Below are 18,075 nucleotides of genomic sequence, written 5' to 3'. Positions count from 1 at the left end.
CGCCACCTAGAGGTGAAAAATAACATTTCCAAAGTGGAGTTTGTCCTATTCAATTTTGTCTCCTTGATGAGAAAGTAACGTTTTATTTCTGATGCCCGAAACTTTAAAAGTTGTTTAACCAACCTAACGAAGCAAATATTGTTTAAATCAATTATCCAATAAAAGTTTTAAGATAAAAAAAAAGCCATGTTGGAAATCAGCTACATTGCATCAGTCAATTTTCATAACTGTTTACATGAAAAATCTACTTTTGACAAATTATTAAATTCAGCACCTTAAATATTTACTTTTTTTTTTGCCAACAATAAGATGGTCTTACAAAGATGTATCTGCTGTAAAAAATAATAAAAAAAATGTTAAAATGGACGACTTCTTCTTTGTTGGTCCTTCTAAGAGAGCTGCTGGTCCAGATGACGGATCATGAGGCTCAGGGATCAAAAGCATCTCAGCACAGAAGCCTTGTAGGGTGACTGTACACTTACCTCATTTATAGTAATACATTGGTGACTCTGCAGTTGTGTGGCGAGTCACTGATAGATGAACACTGAAAGCAAAAACTACACAGCTCTTTTTGCTTAAATGGTCAGAATTAAGCAGTTTGAAAATGAAACAATCTCCACTGGAGATTGTCATGAGAGAACTAATTCAGAAATATTTTTCAAACCCACTGTGAAAAATTTAAATTTTAACTATTTGGAAGCAAAATACTGAAGATTTTGTTTTACATTGGAGTTAAAAATTGTAAAAGCTAGCACTGCACATATCTGGTCTAAATGTTTATTTGCAATTTTACTTAATTAATACTAGACTATGTTACACTTCTTTTGTTTTAAATTGTGTTAATACTATGATATTATAAAACTAAGATATTTTACTCTAGTTTGTCACATGGTCAAAACCTCAACCTGAACGATGCATAATATACTTGAATAAAAAAAAATCCAGGTTGACTTTTCAGGGAACATAAAACTCATCCGTCATTCAGAAGAAAAAAAAACACACACATTTACAAAAAAGGACAATTTATTGCAGGTATACATTTAGAAAAATCACTGTAAAAATTACAGTACAAACATCTCAAAACATCTTTTTACAGAAACGCACATTTCTGTAAAGATTACAACCATCTTTTTAATTCAAAATCCATCATCAATAATCCAGTTACACGTCACACAGGATCGCTCCCAGGCACTGACTTTCCTCTGAGATAGTCCAGTGTTGCCAAGTGTTTAGTCCATAAATATTCCAAGGAATGGTACAAAGAGTTAAAAAAAAAAAAAAAGAAAGAAAACAAAGACAAACATTTGCATTGTTGTTCGGTCTCAGTCGGATACTCCTTGCGTCTGGACGAGGGGACGAGGGAAACGGATGCTGTCAGAGGAATGTTTACAGACACATTTGTGTGTTTTCTGCAGAAAAACCTGTGGATGAACTTTTCTGGAGTGGCGAGGACTGGAACGTACAATCACGATGAAAATCCATGATAAATAGTGGAAAAGTCCCCCTTTGCGTCAACAGCGTAGTGCTATACCATAGCGTTGCTCTCACCGATTTTGTCCACCATCTGAAAGACAACAAGCAATAATAAAAGGCCACTGAAAATCTCCACCAACCTCGAGTTGTACGCGTTTCTCCCATGTGACACTTACCGTCCTAATTCCTGGTAAACTGAGCAAAGAGCCGAGAACAGGCACTCGCCTGATGAATCCGACTGCCACCGGGAAGAATCCCCTGTGAACGCGAAGCATGAGCGACGTGAACAGCTGGAAAGTGTGTTCGAGTGTGAGGTGTTTTATCACCCTTTGACCTGACCTGAACAAGAGGAAGAAACCGTAGATTTCCAGGACGACGCCGATGATCGGCCAGCCGGTCAGAACCACAAAAATGCCTCCCAAGAAGAAGCTAGTGGCTTTCGCTTTGTGTCTCTGGAAGAAGAACCTGAAGGTGCGCTCGAGGCCGATGACAAAAGAAAGGCCTGCCACGAAGAGAATCTGCATGCAGATGCAAAATATTATAAGGTTTAGAGATACTATCCTGTGGTGCATTTTTTTCTCTCCCGATAAAGATAAAAGCGCACTTCTATTGAGCGACGACACTTTATCGGTTTCCTCTTATCATGCCAAAAACATAAAACATTTGTTGTTGAAAACATATTTATTTCATGCTTTAATCAATTTGCCAGAAATGAATGCTTAAGTTGGAACTGACCGTGACATGTTTATCTAATGCAAGTTTGATTGATTTTACAGAAAATTCTGCAAAGTAGCAACTCAAATTCTCCAGAATGCTTCCATCTATGAAAATTCACTAGTCTGCTGCAACATTTAGCCTATTACTGACAGCTTACTCCTGTGATGTCATTGACCAAAACAATCAAAAAGTATAAAAACTTTGAACATTGTGAAACTATGCAGTGGAATTGGAAGTGTGTTTGAGGAACTCACATTTCCTATCGCCAACAGAGCTTTATCAAAAAACAGCATCATTCCAAAGAAGAGGAAAAACACACCAAACCCCGTCAGTCCCATCCCAATTTCTGCGAAGTTTAGGGCACAAGAGATTTGATCAGAATTACATCAATCACTGCAGTTCACATGTAAGCAAAACAAGGAAGTGTACAATGAAAACACAATTAGGATATGAGCATAAAGGAGGGTATGAGTTTAATGAAGTAGCTGCCGGTTTAAATGTTTACATTTTCCCACATAGTACAGTAAATTGTAAATGTCTAAATAAGAAATAAACCCTCCACAGTGACGTAATGATGCTCTCAACCAATCGTTTTTTGCCGTTAGCCTCGTACATTTAGCTAAACCCGGTTAGTTACGGACAAAGAACGCCAAAACCCCAACTCTTACTTTGTGAATCCGTGAGTGAAATCATTTTGAAAGCTTCCGAAGATTTAACCAAACCAAATGATGACCGCTGCTCCTAAAATGTGTGACTGTTAAAGACCAGAAGCCAATTCAATTGTTGCTACGACGGCTGCAGTGCCACAAGCACGGGCAAAGCTAGCGGTATGTTACGCCAACACGTCAAATGGAGCCACGTACGCACTCACGCAATGTATCAGAGATCGTCTATATTGACATCATACAAACATCAGACTCTTGAGCTTCTTTTGGAATAAAAGGGAACTTTTAGTTAATTTTTAATGCTTGACAGAGGTTCAGGTAAATCAAAAACGACAACAAACGAGAAATGTTCCTAATGCCACGAGATTAAAGAATATCTTGTTAGAATAGAATAGAATAGAATAGAATTATACTTTATTGTCCCACAGTGGAGAAGTTCAGATAAAGCAGCAGCATCAGGGCATGTAGGTTCACACGAAGATGAAAAAAAAAATAGAATATATATTAGAATATAAAAACAACAACCAAAATAAAGAATAATTTCTAGGTACAAGATTATAACTTAAAAATACTGTACAGTTATCAGAAATATTATACAATGATCCGAGGAATGCGCAGCTGAGTAGAACAAGGGTTATTGAGTTTGTCAGGAGGAGAGAATCAGTGTTCTTCTCCCAGTTGCTGGGAGAAGGATCTCATTTGTTTGATTATTAGTATGATATAGATTAATATATAATTTAGATTTAGATTAAATGGAAAATGTTGAGGGAAAATAATATATTTCAACAAAAATGTAATGCTAAGACTGGAGTTTGATCCAAACACTGATAAAATAACAAGTCAATAACATTAATCTAATTCAATTAAATTTGTTTATTTAATTCGAATATGTAAAAATTACAGATTTGAATATTTTTATTCTAATGTATAATATCTGAATTGAAATACAGAAAAGGAAAACATTTCTATATAACAAATGAAACGCACTTATATTTTCAAAAGAAACTGTATGTTGGGTTCAGAAATGCACCGATGAAAACAATATCTTGTAATATAGCACTCTGTTTTGTTGTGCCTTGTGGGTTATAAGTCCATATGATAAACAAGCTTCCTACACTTTTTGAACTGTGTTAATAAAATGAACGAACTTTCCAATGATGTTCTCGACCATAGAAATTCAAACAGAGTGATAGCTCTTTATATTTTAACTCATACTGAGTCCAGTATGTTGTAGTCTTGGCAACTAGGCGACGAGCTCATTAATTTGTCACATTTTAGGCACTTTGCTAAAATAGACTAACTGATTCTGAAGCATAATACACTTTGTTTTGTTTAAAAAATATCGGAAAAAGTCGTTCAATGAGTGTCCACTTCCGCCTTTTAAAATAAACTACAACTACCATGACTCTACTGAACCGGAAGAGAGAAATGTCACATTTTGACGTGTTCAAATAACACAGGAGTTCGCGGAGAAAGAAGATTTCCTCTGAAACACAAACAGCGGCTAATGTTCAAGCATGCTCCTCTCATTCATTCGTCCCAATAACTGAGCCGTATTATTTATTTTCGTAATTTTTTTTTCGGCCGTCAATCATCATGGGGACTGCGTTTGCTGTGGTCCTTGTTTTTGTCGGCTGTTGTAGCAATGTGGTGTCTCTGGAGCTGCTGGTGAGGTCAGTCACAAACTTAAACCGGGAGCCATTAAAGTTTACGTTAATGAGCATAAAACATTTCTAGTTGGAGTTTAGTTGAAGCGGGGAGGTTCAGGTTTATGTACGATTGTGTCACATCAGCAAACTGTACATATTTATTTCCTTTAGGATTCCTAAGCAGAGTGTAAACGGGGTTCTAAGTGAATGTGTAGTTTCTACATGAGTATGAGTGTATAGTCGGTGTGTTAAAACAAAAACTAACCGCAAGACACCTCTCAGTATCAGTTTTCATCAGTGGACAGAAATAATTTCCTCTAAAATTGAGAAACTTTCATTAGAGTCAGGTAAGAGCAGCACTAAAGGGAGAAGAGTATAAATATTAAATAGTAAAACTTAACCTGAGCAGTAAATATCTATGAGCAGTCCATTCCCTTGGGAGCAAATTAAATTTTCACTTCTAAAACGTCTTGGAAAGTTTTTCACCGCTCTTCAACTTTTCCTCTTCCTTGTATTTTGGGTGACAGACCAACCCCAGGTAGAACATATCTGTAAAGTGGAAGGAAAATGACGCATGTCTTTTCAAAACGTTTTAAAAAAAAGAAATAGTAATCTGCATGGCATGGAGAGCCTACAGACTGAAATGTGTTCCCATTCCTTCTTGCAAAATAGCTCTATCTGTGTCCCTTGGCTGGAGAGCATCAGTTTTCAAAGTTTGACTGCATGTGATCCAATGGATTTAGATCCAGACTTTGATTGGGCCGTTTTCACATAGGAGTGTGGTTTGATGTAAACTACTGCAGCTCTGCTTCAGTGTTTGCAACTGTTTTCTTCCAGCATTCTGTCCTCCTTGTTGCTTCCTGCCCCCCATCCCCCCCTTTTTTTTCAGGTATCCATTTTATTTATTTAGTTAACCAGATGAGTCGAATGTGAACCGGTTCTCATTTACAACAAATGGCAAGAAAGTTTGGTTTGTTCATTTGTCTCAATGATGCCGTTTGTTCACTAGCAAACACCTGAAGCCTTCAGAGAACAGCTGCATTCATACTGAGACTTTATCATCAATTCAGTTTGTTTTTTTTGTTTGTTTGTTTTTTTTTTGTTTTGTTTTGTTTTGTTTTTGGCCAATTGCTTCGATTAACAATACGGGATTTCACAGATTAAAATTTGATACAATACAAATCAGACTTTGCAGATTTTTATTAGTAAAATAAATCTTGAAAACCTTTTCTGCTCATTCGTTTTCATAGTTTTTCTCCACTTTACCTCGGTAGATCACAAAGGAATGTAATCACAATACGTTGAACTTTGTGGTTGAGACGTGACCAAACATAGAAAGTTTCGAAGGACTTCAATACTTTTAGCGTGACACTGTATCCATAAACTTGCTCTTCTCTTATTGAGCATCCCTTTTTTTTTTAAAGCAATAATTTCAGATTTTTTTGCCTCCGTTTTAAAGCGACGTTTCTGTTTTTCAGAGAGTTTCCAGGATGCGGCAACATAGTCACCTTTGCTCAGTTCGTCTTTATTGCCTTAGAAGGTTTCATATTTGAAACTAAATTTGGGAGAAAGAAACCAGCAATTCCTGTCAGGTAAAAAACAGTTTCATTTAAATGAGACTAATTGCTGATATGGAATGAAATCATTCTTTTTTTTTTCAGTAACTATGTTATCATGGTGACCATGTTCTTCACTGTCAGTGTGATCAACAACTATGCTCTTAACTTTAACATCGCCATGCCACTCCACATGATCTTCAGATCAGTAAGTGTCGCATCTTGTTGTCATTTAAGCTTCCTCCTGTTCTCCTCCACTGCTTTTGTTTAAGCTTCCCCTCTTTTTCCACTCAGGGATCACTAATAGCCAACATGATCCTGGGAATAATCATCCTGAAGAAGAGGTGATTCTTCCTCTGCTTTTCCTTCTGCTTTGTCAAATGTCTTCCTGCGGATTCAGTGCATCTCACCTTCTCTACCTGCAGGTACTCAGCCAGCAAGTATCTCTCTATTGTTCTAGTTTCCACTGGCATCTTCATATGCACCATCATGTCAGCCAAACAAGTGGTGAGTCCTCTGCAGACATGTTGTGTTTTCCAGTTCAACTGCTGTTGCGCCCCAGTAATAATCCAGAGCATCTACTGGTTTGTTTCAGCATGACGTGTCCAGTGATGGGTCGAAGGAGCAAGGGCTTTATGCCTTTATGCACTGGCTTATTGGTGAGTGTCAGTTAAAAAAACAGAGCAAGAAATGCAGGAGAAAAATCTCATTTTTGTGGCAAAACGTATTTAGTCCTTTACTGATTTCTCTGTTTTATAATGATTTGACCATGATATTTGGAAAGTTAAGTTCAATTTGACGAGACAACAAAACACAACAACAACAACAATCTCTTACACACAACCTGTTTATAAACACGAAGTAAACTAAAAGATCTGAAAAAGCAAGACATCATTTCTTAAATTAATGAGATTCAAGAATGGAGCAGAAACAAATTTAGCGACCTCTGCCAGTGTGGGAAGGGTTGCAAAGACATTTTTAAGGCTGCTGGAACTACGGCAAACCGGTGCGAGAGATATCACCCACAAACGGAGGAAATATGCAACGTTCCTGTGACTGGGTCAAAAAGGGATCCAGAACAAAATGTGAAGCGGTGAGGCAAGTGCAGGCCTCACTTGCAGTCTGTATTACAGCGGTTCGGAAGAAGCCTCTGACTGAAGACACTGTTTTTATAGAACAGCCTGCTGAAGAGGACGGTCATGGTTGTCAATAAAAAAATTGGAGCGTAAAGAACACAGATGCTCATCTCAACTTTAACCGAAATGCATCTTTACGATTATTAAGGGGAAACATTTTGTGGACCAAGACAAAGCTAAAAGTTTTTAGATGTGGTGGCTCTGGTTATATCTAGCAAAAAAATAACAGCAATTTGAGAAACAGAACTTCACACAGTCAGACATGGCGGCGGTAGAATAATGCTCAGGGACTGCTGGTTGCAATTAGTTCATAAGCTTAAGCTAAAAGGGTTAAGCAGCAGAACATTATCGGCTTGCCTTTCTGTAGCGACTTTTACACGCGCGGCTTTATCTTCAATCAGGCATCGCCATGTTGACCTTTGCCCTGCTGATGTCTGCGAGGATGGGCATTTTCCAGGAGACGCTCTACCAGCAGTATGGGAAGCACTCCAAGGAGGCGCTCTTCTATAACGTAAGCGTTCCTCCGACTCAGAGGGAAAACGTCCGAGTTGGTTCGTTTTAATCTAACATCTGCTCGTGTCTTCAGCACTGCCTGCCTCTGCCGGGCTTCCTGCTTCTGGCCACTAACATCTACAACCACTGCATCCTTTTCAATGAAAGCAGTGAGTTTAAAGAGATTAATAATTCAATTCTTACTCGGGAATACACGTGTTTGCGTTACACATCTCGGAGGTGAACAAATTCTTTTCACTGTTATTGTCTTTGCTGCAGCTCCCGTTCTCGTTCCTGTGGTCGGGCTGACCATGCCGACAATGTGGCTCTACCTGCTGATCAATGTCGTCACACAGTATCCTGTCGTTTGTCTGTTTTTCTTCCCTACGTTGTATGGATTGATGTGTCTATCACAGAGCTGTTTTTACATCACTTACACCAAAAATGCTTAACATGGAAGATCTACAATTTTTTTTCCCCACGAAAAGGGTTCCTACAGTTAGAATAATGTTAGAACTTTTCATTATTTTAGTTTTGGTTTTGATACCTAGATTTGAGTTAGTTTTCCAGTGCTCGTTGCAGAGAATATTGTCCCGTTTTGCTTTTCTACTCTTCGTCAAACAGCAGAACTGTTAACATTTCCTGATTAGCCTGTTTGGCTAGCGTACCTGCAGACCATTTAAAACATGGTGGTCCTATTAAGAGCGATTTGGTGGGGCTCCATTTGTTTCCTCACCATGACAACAGCTGACTTTGGGTTTCATTGTAAGCGAGGGAAAAGTGTAGGATCCAAAACTTTGACTAGTTACAAAGGTGTTGAAGTACTTAAGAGTTAATTTTTTCCTCTGAGGGACATTATAGAAAAGCCTTCCTGGTATTTTTTATTTTTCTGACCGCTCTTTCAGTCTTGTTGCAGACCTTAACCCTATTCCCAGGTACGTGTGCATCCGTGGCGTCTTTATCCTGACCACGGAGTGCACTTCACTGACCGTCACCCTGGTGGTGACCCTCAGAAAGTTCGTCAGCCTCATCTTCTCCATCCTTTACTTCCAAAACCCCTTCACCGCCTGGCACTGGGTGGGCACAGCTGTGGTTTTCATTGGCACCCTGCTGTACACGGAGGTTTGGAGCAGCATGCAGGCGGCTCTGCGGGGGGCCGGAGTCAAGGAGAAGAAGGCAGAGTGACGAAAGTGACGAAGGAGAGACTGCCAGCAGATTGTAAAGAGGGGGAGCAGGGGGAAATCTGCCCCCTTGGGCAAATTTGAAATGTTTTTAAATCTCCTGTGGTAGTTTTATACAAATACGGTCATTTTGTTTTCATACTTGATCTTACATGTTTCACCAACTGCAGTTTAAAGGAGGTGCTGATAATGCTTTTCAGTGATTAAATGTCATGAAAAGACCAAAAATGGTGGACAACGAATCTTTTGCAACCCCGTCAGCGTCCACGCTTCTCTGAATGGAGCACAGACGTTATGAATTGACATTTGGTTTTTTGACGCTTTCTTAGCCACACCTTGCTAGTGCCGCATTGAACTGCTTCCCATCATTTTACCACCTACCCGCGCTGCTCTGTTGGAATGAGATCTGCAGACTAGAAAACGCTAAAGTTCACTAAACTCAATTTCATGTTTGTAAGAAACCAGTGCGAGATGATCTGAGCTTTGTGCGTCATCCTGTTTGAAGTGGCCGTCAGAAGAGAGGTACACTCTGGTCATAAAGGGACGGATGTGATCACCAGCAATAATCAGGTCTGCTGTGGTGTTTGAAACGATGCTCGGTTTGTAGTAAGAGGTTTATGACACCACCGTCATCAGTCTGAGAGGTTGTCATATGCAGGTTGATCCGGATCTGACCTCTTCAGCTCGCCATCACCGCTCAGAACATGCAGGTTGTCACCTATTGCATGAATCTCTAATCCAGCTCCAGTAGACAAGGTTTTTAAACTGCACAACAGTTTAGCCTTGCACTTTAAAGTTTTGCTTCTTCTGTTCCAGAAACTTTCACGTGTGTAGCACTCCTCAGTACGCTCCATTCTTACACTATTTTCCCCTTAAGAAGTGTTTAGACATGACTTTTTTTTTTTCTTTAGCAGTTTATTGTGATTTGACTGGTCGTGTTATGCACAGCAGTAAAGATAAATCAGAGTTTTACTGTATAATGCCAACCAACCTTTATATTTGGGGCCCATGTTGGTTGAAATGGGCTGTGAAAGCAGATAATTGCCGCGATTTAGGCCTGTGGCTGCAAAGTGAGACACATGTTGGGGCAAAATGTGATGCATAATTTGTAGAAATGGTCTTAATTTCTGAAATCTGACCACCTCCTACATAGGATGTCCTGCATACACTAGGGTGCATTTCGTCAGGCCAAGCAAGAAGCCAATCCGAGCTCACAAACATTGGCTCAGGTGAAAAATAAATCCAATATTTTGGTCTTTTCATGATTTTTTTTTTTTTTTTTTAAACACAACTGTCACCAGTTCCACTTTTTTGTTTTAGCATTTGTACCTCAGTAGCATTCATTGACCAATGGTGCAATTTCTTTGTCTTGTCTGTAATAAGGCTGTTTAGATATTTTTATTTAATTCTTTTTTGAAAGCGTGAGGTTAATCCGTACTGAATCATGAGTATGCAGGTTATTTATATGGCTCCTTGCTCTTAGACCATGTTGTCTCAGGTGTGTTGGACCAGTGTCAACAATCTCTACACTCCGAAATTAAACTAGTTTTAATAAATCGCCGGGTCTTGTGGCTTTTTAAAATAAATATTATGCAACATGAATGGTCCCCCACCCCTCTCTTCCAGCGCTGGGACAGACAGTTCTCTCACGCCTCACTGATTTTTAAAAGCCATCGGACCAATCCACACAGCTGTAGTTCAGCTCCATCCAATGGCAGCGCAGGTTGTTCCCACGAAGAGGTGGGAGAGACCGACCTGGAGCAGCTGTGAGAGGATTGATCATCCACATCACCTGAATTAATTCGTTCGTGTCAGTGACTGAACCGCGGGGTTCGGTGTGACCCAGCAGAGCCGGATGGGGGGAAACGGTCCGAGCCGCTTCCCTGCGGAGGATGAAGGAGGAGGCGGGGTAACTTTTGTGAAGGGCATACGGGTGAGTGGAAAGCTCCGTGGAAACCAATGCAACTCTCCGCACGCTGTTGCTGAAATTACGCGTCTGGGGAATCGAGCGTCAGAGCTGAGGTTTAACTTGGAGTGGGGTCCACGATCCGTGCCCTACCTGGTGGTGTCGGGTTTTTAAAAAAAAAAAAAAAGACAGAAACTGAGCTCCCCGAGTTTGTTGTCTCTGTTTCCTGCAGCTCCTGTGATAAATTTAGATGGACTATAGCTTGTTGTCACTCGCGTTCAGCGCAGAAATAAGACGCACGACGCGTTTCTTTTGTAACTTCGCTGGGGGGGTTAATGCGTTTTTCTCCCATAACATTTTGTCACCTTGTGCTGGTATTTCAGGGTACGTCTCCACCAGCTTTGGAAATTTACAGACTGACATTTTTGCCCATTAGTCATATAAGAGCATTATGTGCTTCGCATAGGGGCGCTGTGCTAGAACGAGTGCCAAAAGCATGGCGTAAAAATATTTTCTAGTCAGCATTTTCTGTATTTAACAACTGTTTGTGTGTAAGTGATCTATGACTGAGGCAGGAAGGGCAAAGTTGTACCACCTTCTGTGTACATGGATTTCTGTTTTATTTTATTTATTTTTTTTTTTACAGAATCTCAATTACAAAAGTCTGTATTTTAAATAGGCTATTCTAAAACCATCCCTCTCTATATTTAGGTTTCTTTGACTAAACATCTACATCACAATAGGACCAGGCAATAAATCAATATGTTGCTGATCGACACTAGATCAATCGCCCAACCCTAATTTAAATATTAGCTCCTAGCAGATACTGATCCCATTAATAAAGTATGTGCGTGTTTTTTGTTTTTTTTCTCTCTCAGCTGTCAGACAGAGTCATCAACCGGATGAAAAATTCGACAAAGACCACCTCTCACTTCTCAGCTGATCCAACAACTCAGGTTGCCGTTCCGGTTCCGGCCTCATCTGGCGAACCCTCGTTGCCTCTCCAGGCTCCTGTCTCACCTCAGCTCATATCCACTCCCCCTATTCCTCCCACATCTCCGTCAGTGGAAGCTGCTGCTCCTCCTGTCAAACTCATCCCTCCTCCTGTGACGTTCCACTCCCTCCCTCCTCCATCTCTGGAGCCAGAAACTCCACCTGCCCCTTCTTCAAGGGCTGAAAACCCCGAAGTGCCTCAAACTCTAACTGAACCACCTGAACCCAAAGAGCCGGACACACAGACTACGCCTCAAACAGAACAAGAGAAGGAACCAACGCCTTCTGAGCCAGCTGCTGCCGAGCCTCTCGAGTCTGCTGCCACACTTGTTCAGCCAGTACTCTCACCCTCACCTCTTGCTTCAGCCCAACCTGGTGCTCCTCCAGAGTCTTCTTCGGATGAAGCCTCGGCGTCATGTCGGCATGAAGAGCTCCCTGTGGCGCTCGCTCCGCCACATCTGGAAGCGCCGCCTCCTACAGAGCCACCAGCGACCACACTTCTGCCTCCTGCTGCGGAAGACGAAGAGCCTTCCTTACTACCACCGCCTGCAGAAGGTTGAGATTTTATTTCTTTATAAACAAAAGTCTTGACATGCATGTGGCTCATTAAAGTGCTGCTTGAAGGGGTAAAATTAATCACTATGCTAATGTTTGCAGCTTTAAGATCTTCCTGAGATACAAACATTAAAACATCCCATTCAGGTGCTTCAGAAGAAATTCTCACATGTTGATTCCTATGTTGTTGTTGTTTTGTTTTTGTTTTTTTAATTTAACTTTAGGTTAATATAAAAAGCTCCAGCTAACGATCGATTGATTTACTAAGTTAGCGGGCGATTATTTCAGTAATTGATTCATCTCAATCAATCCAGTGAATCATTTTAGTTTCCTCCTTACCTCCTATGAAAGTTTCTTACTGATTCACATCAGTAAAGCAAGAACCAACCAAAGGTGCTGCAGTTTCATTTTAGCGTTTGAGGAGACTTCTCTTAGCATCTTGCAGTCTGTTTTCAAAATGAAGCCACCTGGATGATCGGACCAGACATGTTGGCAGTCGTTTTGAACGTCCTGCACTTGCAGACTCCTTTTCAGACGGTGGAAAGGCTGATTTCTGATGAAACGTCTTTATATCGCTTACCAGACTCGTAAGATTCTGCATTTTCTCTCCGAAGGCGTCGGACAGCTGCTCCTGTCTCACTTAGACCTCAAACTAAATCCCTGAAATTGACCAGTTTACCCTGGCAGGGCTGCGAGGAGGCTGCTTCAGTAATCGAACGTAGTACCTGAAAATAAAAGTTTTCAGATTTTTATGGTGTTTTCCCAGTTAAAAAAAAAATTGCTGTTGTGCACAAAATAAGTATATCAACTGATATTTTTTTTGCAAAAAAAAACATTGGAACGTAATACTTTCACAAACCAAATTTGTACCCTGACTTTGTTGGTGTAATTTTTGTTACATTTCAACACCAGTAAGAAATTCAGATTTATATAGATTATTTTCTTGCAAAAAAAAATAATTTTACCCATTTCCCATGAAGTGATGGAGGAGGAACTGAGAGAGAAAATCAGAGCAGAGATGGAGGAAAGTCTGGAGGAGGAGATCAGCCAGAAGAGACGGGAGCTGCAGCAACAGTAAGGACACACTTCCTGTCATAATTTCATGTTTCTCTTTAGTTGAAATATAATAGAGCTTTTATTAAATAAAGTCATTGTCCTGATTTCTTAATGCACAAGTAAATCACAGTATTACCTCCGGGTTGCTTAATTCCACTTCTGCAATTGTTTTAAAGATCACTTTAAAGCTAACAGTTTCAGTTCTAAAAAGATTTTTACCAATGTTTTAAAAAGACCAAGAACCAAAGTAGAGAAATAGAAGTCACAGAGTAAATATAGAAACGAGCATGATTACTCATGAACTACAAATCAGCCTAAAGGTGAGCAAATTAAGGACAATGTTCTCTTGTTTTGTTTTGTTTTTTAACTGAAGATACAAAGTTTAGAAGTAAAGATATTAAAGCCCTCATGTTTTAGTTCAAGATACCAGGAATTGTTCCTTCATCATCTAAATAACTCTTATTTTTTTATTTTTTTTCCCCAGTGGGCTAAAATGTCTCTGGTTTGTGTTTGCGAAGGCTGGAGAAGATCCAGGTTCTGCGGCGAGCCGAGGCGACGACGGCGGCTCGGGCCGAGGCGGAGGAGCAGGTGAAAAAGACTCTGGAGGCGGAGAGGGCGATGAGCATGGAGAAGCTGACGGAGTCCGTGGAGAGAGAGAAGACGATGGCAGAGCACGAGAAGCTCATGGCGCAGCTTCATGTGAGCAGAGGAACACAGTGTGGACATTTTTTTTTTGAATGCAACAGGATCTCTCTCTCTCTTTTGACACAAACGTTCATCTGCTTACCGTGTTTCTTTTTTTTTGTCCTGGTGTCTCAGTGGATGGAGCTGAAGGTAGGGCAGGAGCAACTCGATCTCTGCATGTCTCACTTCTGCATGTTTGTTCTGGTCACACCTCAAAGCTTACGGTGTTATTCAGCGCTGTGGTTTCTATACTAAACGAAGAGATTTTTTTTGTACTAATAAGCATATGGATGATGGCTAAACACACGGCACCTTGCAAAAATATTCACATCGATTGGACTCGTCTTTATTTTGGCGCTTTACTACGGCAAGCTTAGATGTATTTTGTTGAAGTTTTGTGTGAATAAACATAGTTTGGAAATTTCTTTTGGTTTTTAAATTCAGCTCCCCCTCTACTAATACCTCTAAATTAAATTAGGAGTAATACAAATGCAATCCATCAATCAAAAAAACAAAGCAAACAATTACTTCCTTCTAACACAGATTTTGTGCTACTTTGTGTTGGTTTGTCTTATAAAAACCCAACAAAGTACATTGGCCTTAACTGTAATGTTCAGGCTGCATGAAATGGCATGAAAGGTAACGGGGGTTGTTTTGGAAACGGTTTTGCTGATACTGACGTTGAACTCATGCAGGCTCGTCAGCTGGAGGAGAGAGAGAAAGAGATGAAGAAGCGCAATGAACTCTACAAGGAGCATGTCTCCAAACTTGAAGCAAAGGTAAGCTGAAACTTAAGAAGTTTGTCACACGTTCAGGATAGTTGAGGGAGATGGTGCGCAATAATTTTCAAACAAAACTAAGTGTAAAGTACACGCAGAAATACCTAATGAATGTATTTTATTCAATCAGTGTTTAGAGTCTGGTGAAGTTAAAAAAAAAAAAAGCAGTTGGAAAACTTTTAGCTTGTTGCTGTGGGTCGATATAACATTTTTGTGAAACATTTAATGCAGGGATAATATTTGTATTTAGGTTTGATTAAAACCGTTCATTTTTAATTTTTTTTTTTTTTTTTGCTCCTAAATTTAACAAACGCATTCAATAATAAAATTAAAATACATTTGCACAAGTCTCAACACACACCCTCTCTTCATTTTAGCTTTAATATTTGTACGCACATAATTTCTTACCATTTTCATTTTGGCGTGGACGTTTCCAGAATAACACCTTTTTCAGTTGTGATTTAGCAGTAACGGACGAACGTCCGAATCCGTCTGATATTTAGCCGTCGTTGGCCACTAAGAGGCAGCATTACTCAATTTTTCACTGAACCAGTGGAGGCGACTCCTTTACTCACTCCATCATTTGCCTTCTTTTGCTAAACACTTGTCTGTTCTCCTCACAGTGTGCAGAGTTTTACAAAGTTTCAGTGGAAAATTTCCAGAAAGGCAAAGAGGAGACTCTCAAGCGTTTTGCGTAAGTTTTTACTCTGTGTATTTTTCTTTCTTGGAAATTACATCAAAATCAGTAATATGGAAAACTAAACAGGAACCTTTGTTACTGCTATTAATCCTGATGACACAAGTGACTGAAAGTACAAAAAAAGCCTGCCTTTTTTATATATATATATATATATATATATCAAACACATGTACAGTGGAAAAATTAGAGTATACCATCATTTTCACATTCAGTTTGGGATGATTTCTAGTGCAAATATCTTAGTACACCTGAAATAAGACAAAACTAACTCACAAGCAACTCTTTAGCCAGGCATAGGCGCTTGTTTTAAGTCAGTAGCTCCTTAATAATGATGAAAAAGAACTTGGTCCTCTGACAGATTATTTCACGTAAAACTTTGGAAGAATGTCTTGTATAAGTTAAATAATCTGCTAGTGAAATGATTATTTTTCAGGATTTATTGACTGAAGGCAATCTCCCATTTCTTTCAAAAAGTAACTTGTAAGTTAGTTTTGTCATGTTTCTAGTGTAATAAGATATTTGCACTGGTAACTTGACTAAAAATACTGTGCAAGAATTTTAAAGTGCATATTGGCTCTTGGATCTTTTTTGGCAACTATATATTGATGTGGGATTGTTGGGGCAGCAAAGGAAATAAAACTGTTGGACAATTATCATTATTAATGTTATTATTAATATTAGTCCATACAAGTACAAAATTATGCCCAGCAATGTAAGATTTCAAGGAATATGTTTATTCTGAGTAACATTTGGGTCTTTTTTTTTTCATTGATTTACTTGCTAAAACATTATTTCAAAAACTTTTAACTTTAACAACAGGAAACATTTTTAGAAACCCATCACTGAGCTCTGGATTTTGTATTCTACTGTCTGAATCTGCACTGTGTGTGAGATTAATTACATACCTTTTGCACAAAAGCTTTAAAAAAAACCTGCCAACATCTTTGATACAAATCTATTGTGCATGAGAGGCGAGGGTTTCCACGATCCAGATATTTATGGCTTTCTTTTGGTCTTCTAAAGCATGGGTAACACATTTGGAAATGGATCACTATAGCAACGGGTTACTACAGCCGAGACTGCTTTGGATCAGCTGGAGAACTGTCTCAGGAAGTGTGTGTGTGTGTGTGTGTGTGTGTGTGTGTGTGTGTGTGTGTGTGTGTGTGTCATCCTTGTATTTCTGCACAAACCCAGGTCTAATTTGCATCTCAGCAGTTTGATGAACTGATTAGTCTAAATTGGCTCTCGAAGACATCCAGTAGTTCGCCAGTTAATATTTGCACAAAGATTACAGAAATTAACTTTCCTTCCTTTTTGCTCTTTCTCCTTCAGACGTTTTAACATCCAGCCCCTGTGCGGAGACCTTCAGCATCAGATCCTGAAATGCTACATGGAAAACCCAGGAAGAACTCTGACCTGCTCGGGTATTGCATCAGCCTACATGCAGTGTGTGGACAACGCCAAGAAAGTAAGAATTAAAATGTAAACGACGCTGAACCTTTGAGCTCCCTTTAATTTCCCATCACCTTTTAACTTTTCTTTTTCTGCAGGATAAACTAACCACTGGAGGTTAAAGGGGAAACGAGGACATTTGCTGCTGCAACCAGATGAAAATAAACACAAATCGAGACGCTGAGAAGCGAAAACATTCAAATTCAGCCGCTTTAACTACATATTTTTCCACAAAACTGTCCGTGGTGTAGCAACACAGTGTCTTTTGTCACGCGCACAAACCAGTTTACTTTTAAACGAATGACACTCTATCAGCCACTGTAAAACCAACCGTGCCACGGCAGTAGCAAACAGGATTTATAAGTGCAAACAAGATAAAGATGTGCATCACTGGTTAGTTTAATCGTTATGTACGAGTGCCTTGAATTCTAGAAAGCGGATGCAAAGTATTAAAAAAAAAAACTATGCAAGGAGATGAGTGTTTATGCTGGACAAAACCGACAACCAAATGCATCGGTGAAGCTTGAATGGAGTTCAATGTCTAAGGGAAATCAGGCCAAATAAAGCACCACCAAACAAAAACAACTGACCCGCCGGATGCTTTATTCTGTTTTTATAAACCAACAACCCGGCTGATGGAAACCTGTGCTGCTGTGACAGGTTTTCATGCCATTTACAGTGTTTACATTCTTTATCTGCTCGTTCTTTTTCCAACACATGCGTGACGCTCTTGGTAATAGTCAGCTTTACCTAAAAGCAAAATATTTGCTGACTGTAAAACCAGATTCTCCTGATAGACCTGAGTTTAGCTTTAGCAGGAAACCGTCATCCTCTCAGGGCGAAGCACCACAAGTCTAAATTATACCTTCTTCACTGAATGTGTCGCATGTTGGCAGACGTGTGTATTTTTATTTTTTTTTTAATTGGTGGTGGTCGGAGGGTGGGGGGGGGGGGGTTTGGTTGAGGGATACCTTTGTAATGTACAAACAATCCAGAGATTCAAAGGGTGTGAAAAATGAAATTTACAATCACTTTGACTGAGCTCCTCACATGTCCGGATTGAAGCCCAAATGGAGATGGA

The 18,075-nt window shown here is 39.7% G+C and overlaps 3 protein-coding genes across 5 annotated transcripts; 2 read left to right on the top strand and 1 right to left on the bottom strand.

The window, feature by feature from the left end:
- Positions 1–1,005: 1,005 nt before the first annotated feature.
- Positions 1,006–3,037, bottom strand: golt1bb (golgi transport 1Bb). 2 transcript variants are annotated; one of them, XR_015763077.1, is made up of 6 exons: positions 2,859–3,037; positions 2,445–2,536; positions 1,813–1,991; positions 1,650–1,731; positions 1,464–1,564; positions 1,006–1,343 (listed from the first exon to the last, which is right to left on the bottom strand). XR_015763077.1 is itself a non-coding variant. In XM_015005682.2 (5 exons), the coding sequence occupies exons 1-5, from the start codon at positions 2,881–2,883 to the stop codon at positions 1,526–1,528; spliced, it is 417 nt and encodes a 138-aa protein (XP_014861168.1). In that variant the 5' UTR covers positions 2,884–3,037; the 3' UTR covers positions 1,006–1,525. The 2 variants fall into 2 exon arrangements, 1 of the variants encoding a protein (XP_014861168.1); XM_015005682.2 differs by having other exon boundaries at positions 1,006–1,564.
- Positions 3,038–4,253: 1,216 nt separating this feature from the next.
- Positions 4,254–10,425, top strand: slc35b4 (solute carrier family 35 member B4). The gene is made up of 10 exons (XM_015005643.2): positions 4,254–4,528; positions 5,983–6,096; positions 6,166–6,268; positions 6,355–6,404; positions 6,486–6,567; positions 6,656–6,719; positions 7,598–7,707; positions 7,783–7,858; positions 7,968–8,043; positions 8,624–10,425. The coding sequence occupies exons 1-10, from the start codon at positions 4,452–4,454 to the stop codon at positions 8,871–8,873; spliced, it is 1,002 nt and encodes a 333-aa protein (XP_014861129.2). The 5' UTR covers positions 4,254–4,451; the 3' UTR covers positions 8,874–10,425.
- Positions 10,426–10,545: 120 nt separating this feature from the next.
- On the top strand, positions 10,546–17,579 carry LOC106928985 (uncharacterized). 2 transcript variants are annotated; one of them, XM_015005620.2, is made up of 9 exons: positions 10,546–10,802; positions 11,654–12,323; positions 13,304–13,397; positions 13,898–14,078; positions 14,199–14,213; positions 14,759–14,842; positions 15,466–15,536; positions 16,875–17,010; positions 17,093–17,579. In XM_015005620.2, exons 1-9 carry the CDS (start codon positions 10,725–10,727, stop codon positions 17,114–17,116), a joined length of 1,353 nt encoding a protein of 450 aa, XP_014861106.2. In that variant the 5' UTR covers positions 10,546–10,724; the 3' UTR covers positions 17,117–17,579. The 2 variants fall into 2 exon arrangements, with proteins under 2 accessions (XP_014861106.2, XP_014861116.2); XM_015005630.2 differs by lacking the exon at positions 14,199–14,213.
- The last annotated feature ends 496 nt before the right edge of the window (positions 17,580–18,075 follow it).

This window comes from Poecilia mexicana, unplaced genomic scaffold, assembly GCF_051168715.1.
Source record: "Poecilia mexicana isolate PSO_F unplaced genomic scaffold, ASM5116871v1 scaffold_6, whole genome shotgun sequence".
NCBI classification, from domain to species: domain Eukaryota; kingdom Metazoa; phylum Chordata; class Actinopteri; order Cyprinodontiformes; family Poeciliidae; genus Poecilia; species Poecilia mexicana.
Note: the sequence above shows the minus strand (reverse complement) of the source record. Positions and strands in the feature narration are given on the sequence as shown.